Source organism: Oncorhynchus mykiss, chromosome 1 (genome assembly GCF_013265735.2).
Source record: "Oncorhynchus mykiss isolate Arlee chromosome 1, USDA_OmykA_1.1, whole genome shotgun sequence".
NCBI classification, from domain to species: domain Eukaryota; kingdom Metazoa; phylum Chordata; class Actinopteri; order Salmoniformes; family Salmonidae; genus Oncorhynchus; species Oncorhynchus mykiss.
Genome location: NC_048565.1, coordinates 50,871,385 through 50,889,315, shown reverse-complemented (window position 1 = coordinate 50,889,315; position 17,931 = coordinate 50,871,385). Strand labels below are relative to the sequence as shown.

The 17,931-nt window shown below is 44.3% G+C and overlaps 1 protein-coding gene across 1 annotated transcript; it reads left to right on the top strand.

Moving 5' to 3' along the window:
• Positions 1-819: 819 nt before the first annotated feature.
• mapk8ip1a (mitogen-activated protein kinase 8 interacting protein 1a) lies at positions 820-17,841 on the top strand. Its single transcript, XM_021604286.2, has 12 exons — positions 820-1,398; positions 1,902-2,013; positions 3,200-3,550; positions 7,745-7,838; positions 8,213-9,259; positions 9,570-9,645; positions 13,834-14,000; positions 14,388-14,491; positions 14,709-14,819; positions 15,673-15,743; positions 16,204-16,302; positions 16,477-17,841. The coding sequence occupies exons 1-12, from the start codon at positions 1,295-1,297 to the stop codon at positions 16,547-16,549; spliced, it is 2,409 nt and encodes an 802-aa protein (XP_021459961.2). The 5' UTR covers positions 820-1,294; the 3' UTR covers positions 16,550-17,841.
• Positions 17,842-17,931: the final 90 nt, after the last annotated feature.

Genomic DNA, 17,931 nt, shown 5'->3' with positions numbered 1-17,931 from the left:
AAGCTATCTGATACAGACCTGGCTGTCTTTAAGCTATCTGATACAGACCTGGCCCAGTGAAAGTGACATTCTAGCTTTCCCGTGCAGTATAATTATCCTGGTTTGTAACTTGATAAAGTGAGGACATGATTAGGACACCAAGAATAGGATATTGTGTCTATGAATGTACACAGGCCTGGGTTGTCAAACTTTTTACTGTGATTTTGCCCTCCTTTCTTTCTGGTGTATCCAGTTATAAATGAACTGTGATGTACTCACCCACCCCTGGCGTGGTATGCGTGTTAGTGGCCAGGGTTGTAGTGTGTAAAATGTGTGTGCATGTCATGTCTTAAACAGTATTTTAGTGTGTAATGTGTGGACATGTCCACAGGGACAGCAAATCACATTAGAGGTAATAATGTAATGACCGCTTAGCCCACTTGACCTCCTCCGCCATTTTAAAAAATTATACCCGCCGACATACGTAAGCTGTTAATTCTCTCTGCTGCACCGGCTCACCCATCACGTCACAGTCTGTTCAGAGTGAGGAGAAGAAGGCGTGGGTCATTCCATGGCGTGAGAACCAACCTAAACCACAACACAATGGAAGCCATGATGCTCTAAGCAGGGCCAGGGACCTTCCAAATACTCCCTCCCTCAGACCAGGGATAAAAGGGAAGAAGGTTCTAGTTCAGCACTACAGCGGCTCCATTGATCCTAGCAGACACCACTTCCCTTCCCTCAGTCTGGCCCTCCCTGTATACGGCTGCCTGGCCTGCGGAGGAGGAGGCAGGCAAACGGAGTAGAGCTGCATCGATTCAAGCCGCCCATCATACAGGAGGCAGGGACTTACAGGAGGAGAACCTACCCAGCTAGGGCTGATGGGCTGGAGCTTGAGCGAGTGATTGAGTCACCCGATCGCCAGTCTCTTTACTGTCCACCTGCAGCCTGCACCTCCCCCCATCCTCCCATCCTCCTCCGGTCATTATTCTGGACCAGAGGGGGAGTACAAATACACAGAGAGGAGATAAGTGCCTGGGTGGAGCCCGTGGTGAAGAGAAGAGAGCTCTATACTGTGTGTGGGGGAAAGGACAAATAAGCTGTCTTTAGCTTCAGGGTCCCTCTCTATCAGTGGTGTGGTGGTGTTGTTGTTGTTTTTTTGTTGCTGATGCTGTTGCTGACGTGTGGGCCAGAGCGGATGGAGATTGAAAAGTCAGGACTGTGAATGATGCTCTGTTGAAAGGCGGAAGTGCTGTAATTGCCTGTTGAATCGATCAGTTCCTGGTCCATCTGCCTACCCTGCCCAGCCCAGCTGATGTTGCTCTACCTCAGTCTGGCCATGGAGTCCAACGAGGATGGGGAGAATTGGAGGGAGGAGGAGAATGGAGAGAAGTGGATGGAGGACCAGTGGGAGAAATGGTACAGTATTATTTATATACTGTAGAGTTAAACCAGGGTCACATTCATTAGGGTAAAAAGTAACAAAATGCTTTTCAAAGGATAACTAAAACAAGTGTTTACCAGACAAGCGTTTATTTGCCATAAAGGTCTAGACTTCCTGGCAGTGACGTACAGTAATGCTAATGTAAGAGAGCACACTTTTTCCTGTCTCTCTCTGGCCTTCATGCAAACCCCAATGCACGCCTTTTTATTAAAGGGTTTAGAGATTTTTGATGTCAGCACAGATGGTTGTCCACCTGGTTGTGCAACTGCCACCTACCACCAGGAGTATCAAGCAGTACCTCACTAAGGTGAAAGTGTGACCAAGTCGTTTGTCTGCAGAGAGCGACACCCATGTGTTTACTCTCTCATTGATGTGTGCAAAACAGTGTGCTCTGCCCTCGGCTCTCAGCGATGTTGAGTGACGGCGTGGTTTGTTTTCTGTAGTGTGGTGTGATGCGGTGTGTATGTCGTGTCCTCAGGCTGACCCATGACATCAGCCTGGAGGAGTTTGAGGACGAGGACCTTTCTCAGGTCACAGAGATCACTGATGAGGCTGGAGCCAGCCTTAACTACGACGATCTTGACTCTCAAGTAAGCTAATCTACATGTACACACACCAGACATGGGTTCAAAAACAGTTTCAAAGTGTCAAATGTGCTCGGATCCCAATTTTGTGACTTTTCTATTGGTCCATTAAGCCAGGCAAGCTCAATCAAGCACAGATCAAAGTATTTGAAATTATTTTGAATAGTATATGAACCCAGTGCACAGCGGGGTGCCAGCCTCAACTACGACAACCGTAATGACCAAGTAAGCTCCTCTGCACCAGTTTCCCCTCAACAAACTCCTCCCTCCCTTCTCCGACAACACACTGCCTGACTTCACTCTGTTGCAGTCCTGTTTTTCATAATATGAATATTCATAACAGAAGGTTGAGATATTGAGATAAATGTCGCTCCCCATTTGTATGCTTGCTGTTATTTTGGGGCTGTCGCTGTGAGATAGTAGCCGCAGCAGAAGCGGAAGAGGCAGTAGAATCCAGAGTTAGTAGTCCAAAGTCACTAATCAGATTAATGACTGCAGGCGGGGATGGTCTTGGTACACATGTGTTCCAGAGCCGAGTAGACCTAACATGCCACACGCCATTAAAGCCTGGCCATCGCATCACTGGCCTCCGCCTTCAGCCCTGCAGATATTCTACTCAACTAGCTGCTAGGGTGAACTGTCATTTTAGTATGAGTCAAATGGAGAACGTCAGACCATACATTAGCTCAGGGGAAGGTTGTATGACGTTAATGTACCGTACAGCAGGTCTGTGTGCATCTTCGTATTTTGTGGTTAAAGAAATGATTCCGTATTAACATTATCTTTAGATTTGACGTCAGTGTAAAGATAGTAAGGGTGTTACATGCTGCTGTTGTATACCTCACAGAACAGAACAGTAGCCTAGCTTTGCCTGTGTTTGTTTTCAGGGAGGTTTATCCTACTACAGTATGATTGAATTAGAATGGCATTACAGTGAGCATGAGCAGAGAACGAGCCACGGGCTCAGGCTGCTGATGTCATTGCCAGGCCGTGATTGACTGGCTCCCTCTCTGCTCTCCTCCTCCTTTTCCCCTCCCTTCCTTTTCTCCTCACTGAATCCTTTTCTCTCTCTCTCTCTCTCTCTCCACTCGCTCTCATTCTTGCTTTCTCCGCCTCCCTCCCTCTCCCCCCTCCACCTCACTGAATTATTCTCTCTCTATCTGCTGCAACACTGCTGCCTGGCTCTTCCCAGGACCATGTGACGTGGCCAGCCAGTAGCGAGGCGGGGAAGGCAGACGGGCGGGGGTTCAGGGAAGTGCAGGCGGAGATGCTCCACTTGGACCTGATCGATGCTGAGGGGGAGATCCAGGAGGAAGAGGAGCACTGGGGCCTGATCCATGGTTCCCTCGGCGACCACAGACTCAACCAGGAAGAGAGAGGGGCCGTCGTTCTAACTCCTGTCAGACAGCAACAGCCCAATGTGATAGAATTCAAATCTGCTGAACATCCAGTCGCTATGGATACGTACAGGCCCAAGAGACCCACCACACTAGCGCTGTTTCCACAGGTGCAGCCTCAGCCTCCTCAGCCTCCCAGGACTCAGGTGGGGACTGTTTATATCTACCCTCTGTGATGACACGACATCATCACATCATCTGTTTGGTTCATATAATATTGGATTGGCTATAGAACGGGATCTGTAAAGAGGCATTAAAGGGGCTGCTTCTATATCTTCCCTGGGGTGACAGGCGGATCATGTACTGTATCATAGATCATATTAGGTTTGTTTGAAATATGAGATTCGATAGGATGGGATCTGCATAAGAGCAGTATTGAAGCTGGTTGCTTACACCCAGCACTAATTTACAGTAGAGATCCTGCTTATTTTCTCCTCTGTTTTTACAGATCGTCTGTTTGGTTTAAATAATTAATGGGAGACCAGATAGAATTTAATCGGTATAGAATGGTATCTGTGTCGAGGCAGCATGCCTGACCCAGGCACCAATATAAATATAGATTCCCTTTTAATGTAATGTAAGCAATATGTCTACAGTGTGTATTTGTTAATGTCGTTAAATGGAAATATTTTCATTTCACATTTGCAGCCATTGTATACCAGAAAATCATAACGCTGGGACGGTTGTGGTTCTCAATCGAAGCATTGTAACAGTAGAGGAAATGTTCATGCGTGTGAGAATGAATGTGCTCTTTCTCTCTCGACGGAGCCCATGCTTACGACTGTGTTTGTGGCATGTGCTCCGTGTGACTGCTGTCCTGGATCTTTGCTGTCTGTAAACAGCGCACCCTTCTGTCCCTCTGTGAGTCTGTCGGCTTCCCCGCCAGCTGAATGGCATCAGACAGGGAAGGAAGGGTGTGTGTGCTCTGCTGACTAGGGATTACGATGGAAAGGACAGGTCAGAGTCCATCAGTGTCAGTCCAAGGATAGGGCCGTTTACAATGGCAATCCTATGTAGAGTGTCTAAACGAGTGAGGATCTGTTCACTCGTCTTTCATCCATTGCATCCTCATGTTGATCTTTATAAAACGTCTTTGATCTTTCCCTCAGAATAGACCTCTTACCAGAATTAGATTTTGTAGGTTAGTATTTTGTCGTAAAAAAAAAAAAGGTTTATTATTGCTTGGATGCTTTGATACAGTCCAGTGAGCTTCAGACCTGTCTTCATTGAAGACGTATGCGACGAGGAGAGGGCTGTCATTTCTCTGGAGGAGATTTGGAATGATCTTAGTAATTGCCCACAATGCTCAGCACGGCCAAATACTCTACAGTCTCTAGTAGTAGAGTGCAGACTGCATTTTGAATGTTTGACGGTTTCATCTTTTAACCTGAGCCATTGGTAGGATTATTGTAGTGTATGTACTGTATGTATGATATATGTACCCACCCAAACAACTCCACCCAGTTTTAACTAGTTAAAATCAGGCGGAACCAGTTGAAACCAGTGATAATCGGACATAACCGGTTATAATCAGTTGTAACCAAAACATCAAGATGCTACTCAACTAAAAAAGGAAATGTTTCAGAGAATCTGTTTCACAAGGACATTCACGAATGATGAGCAGACTTCTGATTCAATTCAAAGAAGATCAGGATAAGGTGCGTGACCAGATGTCGGTTTGGATAACCTGCTACACTGACTGGTTAATCCTTACCCTGTCAAGGTCCCTTCCCATCAAATAACCTAATACCACATCCACTTTAGACTCAGACTCTGTCCGTCTGGCACTCTAGGCAGACTAAAGCAAATGCTAAAAAGTATTCGAAGGATTTTGAAAGTATGTGTTTTTGAACCCAGGTGTGGCCTGTGGAGGATAGAGGGAAGCCTGGGATGTTATTCCCCTCTAGGAGGTGTAATTCCTACTTCTGGCCCTGTCAGACCTGGTCACGTGACTAACGTCTCTGTGTATGACACCACAACACGACCTGACCTCAGTGCCCTGCTGCTGCTCGTGGTCTCAATCTGTGTTGGGAAGGATTGGGCGAACCATGTTTGATGTCTCGCTCCTACTCTGTCTGAGTGGTAGCCTGGTACAGATGACAGAGACACTTGAGCTCAAGGACTGGGGAAACAGGTAGTGAAAGCTTGATTCAGATATTCTGGTCCCAGATCTGTTTGTGCTGTAGCAAGGCCTATTTTCATAGTCCTTGAAATTACATCCCCCCTCAAGATCAAGTGACTATAGCAGGGCTCTCCAACCCTGTTTCTGTAGGTTTTAGCTCCAAACCTAGTCTAGCGCCCCTGATTCTAGTAATAGTTAGCTGGTTGATAAACTGAATCGGGTTAGTTACAACTGGGGCGGAGTGAAAACCAACAGGAAGCTAGCTCTCCAGCAACAGGGTTGTAGAGCCCTGCTCTATACTATATCACACCCACTCAGATTTCTAATGTGATCAAGGTGAACGATTACTTAGAAACTTTAGCCCCTTTTTTGAGACTAAAAAACAGATTAGTTTGATTGTGAACAACATCTGCCAGCCATATGTCACCACGGCTGTTGCCGTCACTACGTGTCCCACCTTGTTACATCACGCTGTTGTGATGGATGGGTTGAGCCGTGTGTGTGTGTGTGTGTGTGTGTGTGTGTGTGTGTGTGTGTGTGTGTGTGTGTGTGTGTGTGTGTGTGTGCGCGTGTGTGTGTGCGTGTGCGTGTGTGCGTGTGTGTGTGTGTGTGTGTGTGTGTGTGTGTGTGTGTGTGTGTGTGTGTGTGTGTGTGTGTGTGTGTGTGTGTGTGTGTATGCGTGAGTATGTATGTAAGCTGCATTGGCCACATGCGTACGTAGGTGCGTGGCCAATGCAGCTTATGGCGCACACGGCAGTTCAATTATCATTACAGTCATCACGGTTGTTTATTTGGGCTGAACACTTTTCTGACAATTAGGCTATTAGACGTGATGATACTACTCTAAACTATGCCGGTGCCATTTTGCCTGAGGCCTGGAGAGACCTGAATCTCTCAGAGCAACATGACTGATTATGGTGGTGTCGTGAATCGGATTACACAGTGGATGGTTATTAGTTGCCGGGGTTGGTTACTGTGGACAGGAGGCCAAGGGGGAGGGTGAAGTGTACCAAAGTTTGGGAAGCTACATGAGGAGTAACCTTACCTGAGACCCGAAGACTTCAACCAAAGGGATAACAGCTACCAAAATGATAACACAGTCTTGATAAACAGTCAGTCCCATGAATTCCAAAATGTCTTATTTTCATTTCAGAAATAGAACTTGGAGCGTTTCAACATCAAACCATTATATCAACACAAACCCGACACACCAAAGAAACACACACACACACACACCTACACACAGTTTCGCTCTCCTCCAGTTCCTGGCCATGGTAACCATGGTAACAGAGCCAGTTACAGTGCCCAGCAGCAGCTGCATCACGACTGTGAGTCAGCATCATCACTGTGAATGGTCTCTATGACAGTGTGCTGCTGTGTAGTCTAACAGTCTTGACTTCCTCTTTATTGGCTAGCTCCTGATTCCTCTTCCTGGCAGCCGATTCAAATTGTGATGGTATGTGAGATGATGTCATCGGGGCTTGGTGAAGCCAGCGCCATATATTTAGATGGCTGTGATCTTGCGTTACCGTAGTCCAAAGCCTCGTTCATCACTTGGCTGCAGGAAGCCTGGAACAGAGGCTAGGACTGGGTAGATGTGATTGGCAGCTGAGACAAGTCATTGATCATAGAGCTGCTTGGCTAGAAAAGGGCTGTGGACTGACTGGGCTGGACTGTGTGGTAATAATAGAGAATAGAGAACAGCCGTCTTCTTAGGCAGAACAACCACTCATGCGTTTTAACAGCCACTCTTTTGTGTGTGTGTGTGTGTGTGTGTGTGTGTGTGTGTGTGTGTGTGTGTGTGTGTGTGTGTGTGTGTGTGGACGTGTCTAACTATTCTTGTGGGGACCAGAAGTCTAATACTATTTCTATGGGGTTTAGGGTTAAGGTTATAATTAGGGTTAGAATTATGTTTAGGGTTAGGAGCTAGGGTTCATTTGTGGGTTAGGTTTTTAGGTTAGGGTTAAGGTTGGGGTTAGGGTAAGGGTGAAAGTACAGGTTAGGTTTAGGGTTAGGAGTTTGGGAAAATAGGATTTTGAATGTGACTGAATTGTGTGTCCCTACAAGGTTAGCTGTACAGACTGTGTGTGTGTACGCACACTCTTAAAGGGTGATGTAAAGTTGATCAAATAAAAGTTACATCTAACTATCTTTCTCTCCTCTCTCGCTCTTCCTATCTCTCGATCTTTACCTCTCTCTGTCTGTAATATCGTTGTAGGACAAGGATACAATTAACAACAACTCATTTGGAAAGAAGGACACATGGAAGGAGAATCTGTCAAACTCAAACTCCTCCTCCCCCCACATAACAGGTGAGAATGGGATATTCACTGGTTTAAACCATATACTGTACATGTATACAGTACTTTCTTGTGAGAGTAATACCAAATTCCTTCATAAGGTGACCCTGACATGAACACTCACAGTCACAATCCTTCAAATGTTCAAGAAATAGAAAATATTAAAAGCCCAACATCTTCGGCGTTCTCATACTTCAGTATGATACATACAATAAGAACATGTTGGCCAGGAAACCCCAAAAATGGCTCTCATCCTGTAACTCTTTCCCATGCAGCATGGATACTGTTACTGTAGCTACATCCCTTATAATCCTTCAGCAGTTTGAGGCCTAGTTAATAATCTTTTGTTTTTGCTTGTGCTGTTGTTTTGTTTGTGTGTGTTAAAGGCGATCTGACACCCACTAATGAGCAGGTCAACGATGAGTCTAAAGTCCAGCAGCACAACGATGGCTCTGTGGCCAAGCAACCCCAACACAGAGGTAGAGTACCAGAGAAGGCAGTCAAGGCATACAGCAAGGACTACTCCACGTTCATCTCACATGGACCGACAGAATCACGGGGCAGGCGGCGTGACGCAAAGCAGCGGGATAAGAAGTCCTCCACTGCTCCACACAACCGGACGACAGCAGCAAAGCCGAAAGCAGACAGCATGAGAGACAAAGCTGTAGATGGGGATAGGGATGGGAGCAGGGGGCGAGGAGGACAGGGGCATGGGCGGGGGTGCTGCAGTAAGGAGGAGCGCCAGCCAGAAGCCACAGAGGAGATCTACCTGACACCGGTACACCAGAAGAACACAGACACTGACCGTCCAGACTCTGACCGTCCCTTCCTGTCTCAGAGCAGCGAGGGCAATCGCATGTCAATCAGCTCTGACGCGGAGGGACCCCCAGCGTACACAAACACTGCCCTCCCCAACCGAACAAACCCCTCTATCAGCGAGGAGGACGAGGTCTACCTGCACCCCCCTGCACCTCCTCCACGTTCCTTCTCCATCTCCTCATGCTTTAGGCCATCTGACAGTGAGGGAGGGGAGCGGGAAAGGGGGTTGTGGGACAGGGGCTCTAAGTCTAGCTCTAAGGGTGAGTCGGGGGGGTTGGGGGCCCTGCGGACTGCACACGCTCAGAGCTCCGAGGCCGACGGCCTCTCCTATGACTCTGTTAAGTACACCCTAGTGGTGGACGAGCACGCCAAGTTAGAACTGGTGAGCTTGAAGCAGTGCTACCAGAGCTACAGTGATGAAAGCGACACAGAGACGGTATATGAGTCAGCCAACGAGGAAGAGGACTATGAGGTGGATCACAGCGAGCTGAAGAGAGAAAGGAAGTCATCACGTCTGTCGAGGGCTTCTTCGTCCTCTGAGGCAGGAGTTGGCGGGGGACCTCGAACACGCAAGTTCCGCAATGTGTTTGTGAACAAACATTTACACTCTTCTGGTGAGTTTTGTGTGGCTGGCTGCTGCCAATTACCCTTTTTTCCCCCTGAGGCAGACCTGGCTCAGGATAATGCTCATACTCAATTGTGTTGTAAATTCATTGAAACTATGTTTACCTTTCTGAAGACAAAGAGCTGTACTTACTTTCTTAATTCAAAGGAATTACAGAAGTTAGAATGCCCCATTTAACATGATTGATAGACACTAAATTCAGCAAAGTTACTCCTGTATGGTACTCTTGTTTTGGCACTTTGTTATTCCATTTTTATCACAATGACCTAAAAGCTCCTCTCCTGCCTTGTGTCCTCCAGGTGCGGAGTCCTTTGGCCTGTTCTCCTGTGTGTTGAATGGAGTAGAGCAAGAGCAGAGCCACAGAGCTGTGTTTAGGTGAGACGTTGTACGGTTTTACTCTTTATAAAAACTTGGTTTATATAGAAACTCATGAATAAGCCATTATAAATTAGTTATCCGTAAGGGATAATCAACGACGAGCGTTCTATGGAAAAAGTTACATTATTTGCCAGAGAGTGAATAGAGCCACGGCAGCTAGCCTAGTGGTTAAGATCGTTGGTCCAGTAACTGAAACTTCACTGATTTGAATCCCCAAGCTGACTACGTGAAAAATCTATCGATGTGCCCTTGAGCAAGGCACATAATCGTTTAGGATAAGATCGTCTGGTAAATGACATGTATATATATTTATACCACAACGTTGATGAATACTGGTTCTGATTGGTTAGAAGAGCATTCTAGAATGGACAATAAAAGCATATTTACCATATAACAGAACAGTTGGAAAAGATATCGGGACACCTTGCAATCACGACACAATAAGCACCTACACATGCAAACCGTACAAAGTTACAGAAATTTAAACCAACAACCGAACAAACCGAAATTGGATACAATGTAAACGCAGGTCCAACGAGGAAAAAACGTAGCTAACTAGCTAGCATTGATTTGTTTTGCAGGGAGCATCTGATCACCTATCGTGGTGAGTGATGAACACAAATCCTACTGTTGCAGTCTTGAGGCATGTGGAGCTACAGTTGAAATTGGAACTTTTTCAAAATTGCGGACATTTAATCCTAGTAAAAACTAGGATTAGGATCACCACTTTATTTTAAGAATGTGAAATATCAGAATAATAGTAGAGAGAATAATTTATTTCAGCTTTTATTTCTTTCATCACATTCCCAGTGGGTCAGAAGTTTACATACGCTATATTAGTATTTGGTAGCATTGCCTTTAAATTGTTAAACTTGGGTCAAATGTTTCAGGTAGCCCTTCCACAAGCTTCCCACAGTAAGTTGGGTGAACTTTGGCCCATTCCTCCTGACAGAGCTGGTGTAACTGAGTCAGGTTTGTAGGCCTCCTTGCTCGCACACGCTTTTTCAGTTCTGACCACAAATTTTCTATTGGATTGAGGTCAGGGCGTTGTGATGGCCACTCCAATACCTTGACTTTGTTGTCCTTAAGCCATTTTGCCACAACTTTGGAAGTATGCTTGGGGTCGTTGTTCATTTGGAACACCCATTTGTGACCAAGCTTTAACTTCTTGACTGATGTCTTGAGATGTTGCTTCAATATATCCACATAATTGTCCTACCTCATGATGCCATCTATTTTGTGAAGTGCACCAGTCCCTCCTGCAGCAAAGCACCCTCACAACATGATGCTGCGTTCCCCGTGCTTCATGGTTGGGATAGTGTTCTTCGGCTTGCAAGCCTCCCCTTTTTCATCCAAACATAACGTTGGTCATTATGGCCAAACAGTTCTATTGTTGTTTCATCAGACTAGAGAACATTTCTCCAAAAAGTATGATCTTTGTCCCCATGGGCAGTTGCAAGCCGTAGTCTGGCTTTTTTATGGCGGTTTTGGAGCAGTTGCTTCTTCCTTGCTGAGCGGCCTTTCAGGTTATGTCGATATAGAATTCGTTTTACTGTGGATATAGATACTTCTGTACCAGTTTCCTCCAGCATCTTCACAAGGTCCTTTGCTGTTGTTCTGGTATTGATTTGCACTTTTCGCACCAAAGTACGATCATCTCTAGGAGACAAAACACATCTCCTTCCTGAGCAGTATGATGACTGCTTGGTCCCATGGTGTTTATACTTGCATACAATTGTTTGTACAGAGGAACGTGGTGTCTTCAGGCATTTGGAAATTGCTCCCAAGATGAACCAGACTTATGGAGGTCTACAATTTTTTTTCTGAGGTCTTTCTTTTTATTTTCCCATGATGTCAAGCAAAGAGTTACTGAGTTTGAAGGTAGGCCTTGAAATACATCCACAGGTACACCTCCAATTGACTCAAATTATATCAATTAGCCTATCAGAATTTTCCAAGCTGTTTAAAGGCACAGTCAACTTAGCGTGTGTACACTTTTGGACCACTGGAATTGTGATACAGTGAATTATAAGTGAAATAATCTGTCTGTAAACAATTGTTGGAAAAATGACTTGTGTTATGCACAAAGTAGATGTCCTAACCAACTTGCCAAAACTATAGTTTGCTAACAAGAAATTTGTGGAGTGTTTGATAAACGAGTTTTAATGATTCCAACCTAAGTGTATGTTAACTTCCCGACTTCAACTGTATGCTGTCAAATACTCCCACAGTTCTAGACTAGTTTGACCATTTGTTTTCAGCAACTGATATTTTTTGATTTGGTTGTCATATTGGCAGGTTTGTACCAAAAAACTATTTAGCTAGCTTCTAGCCTAGTGTTTGATATGTATTGAGATCTCCTTGTAACAACCAGTGACAAATGTCCTGAGAAGAAGGCAAACTTTCCTAGCTATGCCAGGCAAAATATAGCGTTTTTAGCTCATTGTCATGAATGTATCCAAATTAATGTCAATAGAAAACAGCTACTTTGCTGGCTGCAGAGGTCGTGACTGTGTTAGCTGTAGCTAGCTAGCAAGCAAGGGATAAGAATGTTGCCAGAGGCCTCCCGAGTGGTGTAGTGGTCTAAGGCACTGCATCGCAGTGCTAGCTGTACCACTAGAGATTCTGGGTTCAAGTCCAGCTGGCCACGACCGGGAGACCCATGGGGTCAATTGCACAATTGTTTCTGGTTTAGGGGAGGTTTTGGCCGGCAGGGATAACCTTGTCCCATCGTGCTCTAGCGACTCCTGTGGTTTGCTGGGCGCATGCATGCTGACATGGTCGCCAGTTGTACGGTGTTTCCTCCGACACATTGGTGCAGCTGGCTTCCGGGTTGGGTAAACAGTGCAGCTTGGCAGGGTCGTGTTTCGGAGGACGCATGGCTCTCGACCTTTGCCCCTCCCGAGTCCATACGGAAGTTGCAGCAATAGGACAAGACTGCCAACTACCAATTAGATATCCCAAAGTTTGGGAGTAACAAGTAAAAATATTTTTCCGTTGATATCTTCATTTATATAAGCAAACTAGTACTTTCTAATTTTTTGGTTGCTAGAGACGCCATCCGATTAGTTCGTTATTTATGGATGTGACCCAGTCATTCATTCTTTATGTTCTGTTGCCATCATGCTGCTGGTAGCGTTCTTATCCCTCGCTAGCTAGCCAGCTAGCTACGGCTAACACAGTCATGACCTCTGCAGCCAGATTAACAGCAAAGTAGCTGTTTTCTATTGACATTCATTTGGATACATCCATAACAATGAGCTGATAATGCCCAATTTTGCCTGGCATCGCTAGGAAAGTTTGCCTTCTCGTCAGGACACTCGACGCTGTTCATTACAAGGAGATCGGATTGCATCAAACACTAAGCTAGAAGCTAGCTAAATAGTTTGTTGCTAGCAAACCTGCCAATATGACAACAAAATTCAAAAAATATCAGTTGCTGAAAACAGCTGGTCAAATTTGAAACGTGGGAGGATTTGACAGCACTTGCGTGCAACAGTAGCCGGGACCAGAGAAATTCATGTTTATCACTCACCATGTTAGGTCATGAGATGTACCCAAAAAATGTGTCTCTGCAAAAATAAATCAATGCTAGCTAGCTAAGTTTTTTCCTTGTTGGACCCGCGTTTACAATGTATCCAACTTCAGTTTGAGTGGTTGTTTGTAGCAAGTACGGTCTGCATGTATCTGCGCTTATTGTGCCATGATTGCAAGGTGTCCCAACATCTTTTCCAACTGTCCCGATATATTTTCCAACTGTCCCATCTGGTTTAAATGTCCACTCTAGAATGCCCTTCCAGCCAATCATAAACGACTATTCAACAATGCTATGATATAAAATTATTAGAATTACTTTGTCTTGGGCCTAACAATACCGTGCCAATATATCCCCTCCAAACACCGGCTCAAGCCCTAGAATGGACTTCTAGCCAATCAGAGACGAGTACTCAACAACGCTGTGATATAAATATTTATAAATGCTTGAAGCAATCTTACACAGGGTCCTCCTTCAAGTACCAACAAACACATTAGAGATTCATTACATGGACTAATATCAAACATAACATCATAGTGGTCAGTGTGATTAACACCTCATTAAGCAAGATAATGCAAAACACACTTTGTAAATAAATTTGATTGATTTATTGATTGAATGATTAACCATGCTGTCTGTGTGATTAACAGGTTTGTCCCTCGCCATAGCGATGAGCTGGAGCTAGAAGTGGACGACCCTCTGCTGATGGTGGTTCAGGCTGATGATCTCTGGTGTAAGGCCTACAACATGAGAACTGGGGCCTGCGGCATCTTCCCTGCCTACTACGCTGCCAAGGTCACCCAGGAACCCATCAAAGGTATCAAATATGGTTTACACTGTTTATGATGGTTTATTTAATCCATTAGACAGGCTTTGAACACAGCAAGGGTACTGTCATCAATACACTTTGGGCATCAGTGTTTGGTTATAGGATCAATATAGACGTTCTATGAAATGCATTCAATTCATTAGCCTGAGTGCAAGTCTGTGCCCTCTTGCCAACTCCTTGTCCCTTATTGTCATGCCAAACATGTTTGCCTGTAGGAGTTGGCATTTTGGCAAGAGAGTTCAAATAGTATAGGATGGATAGGCTCTTTAAATAGCCTGATTTGGCTTTGAATGAACCTCTACTGAATAACATGCTGACAAATAGAACTCTAAGTGTGTCTTTGCCCTTGCCTTTGTCTTACCCTATCTCCGTTAGATAACAAAGATGACTGGGTAGACAGGTTCCGAGTGAAGTTCCTGGGTTCCGTTAACGTACCCTACCACAAAGGCAACGATGTGCTTTGCGCTGCTATGCAAAAGGTACAGTATCCGCCCCCCAGGTGGTGTGTTGGGGTTGGTAATCTAAACCATAATTTCACAATCCTCAATTGGAAGAACAACACAGACGGAAGGGGATTAGGCAGCCTATTGTACTTACAGCAAAGTCTGAGAACGGACTGGCTTCTTTAAAACCTGAGTGGATATGCTGACGTGCACGTGTAAAACAATCAAGCTGTGCTATTGTTTTCGTCAACAGGTTGCTAACAACCGCCGGATGACCCTGCAGCCTCCCTCTGCATGTATTCTGGAAATCAACCTGAAGGGGGTGAAAATCATTGTGCAAGATGAATGTAGGACCTCGGAAAGAGTATGTCCTCTCTTATACACTCAAATGCCCTTTTTATTGATGTCCGTGTTCACAATGCCTCACGCTTACTAGTTTAGGCATCCGTGTTCAAGGCCTATGTAGATACACATTTCTCATTTCGATTAGCTAGACACACGTTGTGATGAGGAATGTTCCAGTCAGACCAAAGTTAATCCTGTAAGTCACTATACATTAGTCATAGTCCCTCATGCGTTTGTCATACATTGGAAAATACAAGTCTGGAGTATTTCTGTAGGCATGGAAAATACAGTATAACTAGACCTTTTCAAAGCAGGGTTCAAACAAGGTTCAAAACGAGGTTAAGTATGACTAGATCTTTTCAAAACAGTCTTGGGTGGAAAGCAGCAGTCATTTAGCAGGGTGGACATTTCCCTGGTGGGATACTGTGGTCCTGTGGTTGGTGACATAACCCCTCTTGCATAATGACCACTTAGTCTTAAGACTTTTTAATCCTCCTCACTCGTGGTTCCACCTGTGTGTCCCATTGGACTGGCTTACTGTATGAGTACACTCTCAGACACAGACGATAGGGTCTGAGCCTAACATTATGTTCTGTTCTTACCGAGGTGTGGTGTATGGTGTGGTGTGGCCTGAGAGTCCGTCTGTTTCTGCTCTCTTGACAACTCTTTATTGAATTGCCATGGCAAGCATGAGCGGAAACAGACTGGGACCCAGGCTACGCTAGTATGATGCATTCACTCAGGCCCAACAACTACTGTACCCATAGAAATAGAATTAGCCCATTCTATAAGTACTCTCTAATTCTATGACATCACATGCTAGCGCAGGAACTCACCGTGACTATCTCTCATCTCTATGTATATTTTCACAGGGGGATAAGTGCTTTCACTTTTTTCAGCTTAAGAACATCTCCTTTTGCGGCTGTCACCCAAAACATAACAAGTGAGTAAATGACACGTACGTAACTAAGGAAGTCATTCAACTCCAGGCTACAGGCCTATAAATACCACATCAGATTGATGGCCATCTCACCCACTTGGCAAAAACTGGTTCAAAGCAACTTTCCATGTCATTTCAACCCCCCGAAATGATGTGATGACGTTGAATCAACGTGGGAAACTGATTGGATTTGCACAGTCATCAACGAAAGGGAATTTCTTCTTTTTCACTTTGAACTTTGAACCTAAATCCAATGACATGGTTCAATTCTTTTGTTGATTCCATGTTGAATCCATGTTCGTTGACAACTCAACCAAATGTAAATCAAAACTGACGTCTGTGCCCAGTGGGCAACTTATTTTAACAAAAATTAAAAGAGCTGTTTCTCAAGGGCAGAAAGACTAGCAAGTAGCAGCTACTGTATCTGGAGCAGGTTGTACCACGTCTCTCCCATTGATTCCAGGTATTTTGGATTCATCACCAAACATCCTGATCACCAGAGGTTTGCTTGCCATGTGTTTATGTCAGACGACTCCATGATGCCTCTGGCTCAGTCTGTTGGGTAAGCTCTCTAGCGTTTCTCTCTCCTCCTTTCTCTCTACCACTCATCTCTTCTTGCTATCCAAATACGCTCATGAATATGAACATCATACTGTTTATAATAATACATCTTTCTAGTCACAAACTGCTACTCACTATTTGTACCTAACCCCTCTTTTGTTGTTCCTACCTATAGGAAAGCCTTCCAATTGTACTACAAGGAAACGGTGGGCTACTCATGCCCAACGGAGGACATCTTCATTGAGTAGCTTTCTTCTCGCTATAGTACATTTCTCCAATGTTGTGTCATGATGAAACAACTTGCATTGGTGGATTACTGCATTGAATGGTAACTAACTTATAGTAATATTGATCTGTCACACAGGTCTACTTGGTGCGGTCTTCCTATTCACTGTCGTGTTTCCACAGCACAAACAGAAATACCCAAACTAAAGCATTACCAATCCTATCCAAAAGAGCATACTTAGATCTTCCTTAAAAATAAAAAAAATGTAATTGGCCTAAAGTACAGTACTTTTAAATGTAAAGTGTGCAGCCAAATTTAAAGGACCGGCACTACAGTACAGAAAATACCAAAAGTAGTTACAGATTTCAGATCTAATTCAATATCACACTCAAAATCAAGATAGAATGTTTCTATGTGTGTGGTTTTACGAGCAACTCCAAATTATATGAGATCACTATATCAAGTCACCTGGAAACCTTGTCTTTGCACAGAGGAAGACAGAGAGGCAGTGATTTCAATCTGTCTGTACGTGTTCCTGGACTGTTTTTAAAATCACACTGTGTTTGATTTCAGAATCAGTTAGTATGTATGTTGGATGGGAAAGTGTATTAATGGATTAATGGTCCCCATCACATCATAACAGGCTTTAAATGAAGTCCCGTTCATCATTCTCACCAATGAACTCTGACTAGGGCCTGTCATCTATCTTCCAATACCAAAAAGGTGAATTCACTTTTATTTCTCTCTTAATGTGACTCCGTACAGCCAATGGCAATGTCCGCTTTAGGCTTGTGGATTTGACAACTCTTAACGCAGTTCCACCTCTGACACCTCCAAAACAACTGCTATGCGGATGTCGGCCAAAGCGGATATGATTTAATAGAGCCCATACTCCTACTGTAACTTGGAAACAATATTTTTGGCCCAAATTGTAAGGTGGGTTTCCTGTATAAGGAAAATACTTTAATAAATATGATCTTGGAATCACTGTGGTCTTTCCACTTTAAAAGTCACCCAGAAGGCATGTGTTCTAAAATCATGTTTTCAAACCACAAGTAGTGCCTATTTTCTAATTATTGTGGTTACTGTATACATGATGTGTTTCCTTTTTATTTGAGAAGGTTATCCTGGCACTGTGGGACAGATGTAATAGCTGTACAATATAAACATGCTGTTTGTAAATGAAATGTCCTACAGTTAGTTTGATCAAACCGGGTGTATATTGCATGATATCAATGTCAAACAAAACATTGTAGAGAAAAAAAACACAGGATGTCAATTCTTGTCATTAAATGTGAAGGTGTTTACATCCTCTCTGAACTGTATGATTTATATTTTCCTTGACGATTCCATCTCTAAACAACCCTCTAAGAGGTAGCCTGAGGTGTAAAAATCTTCCTGGCC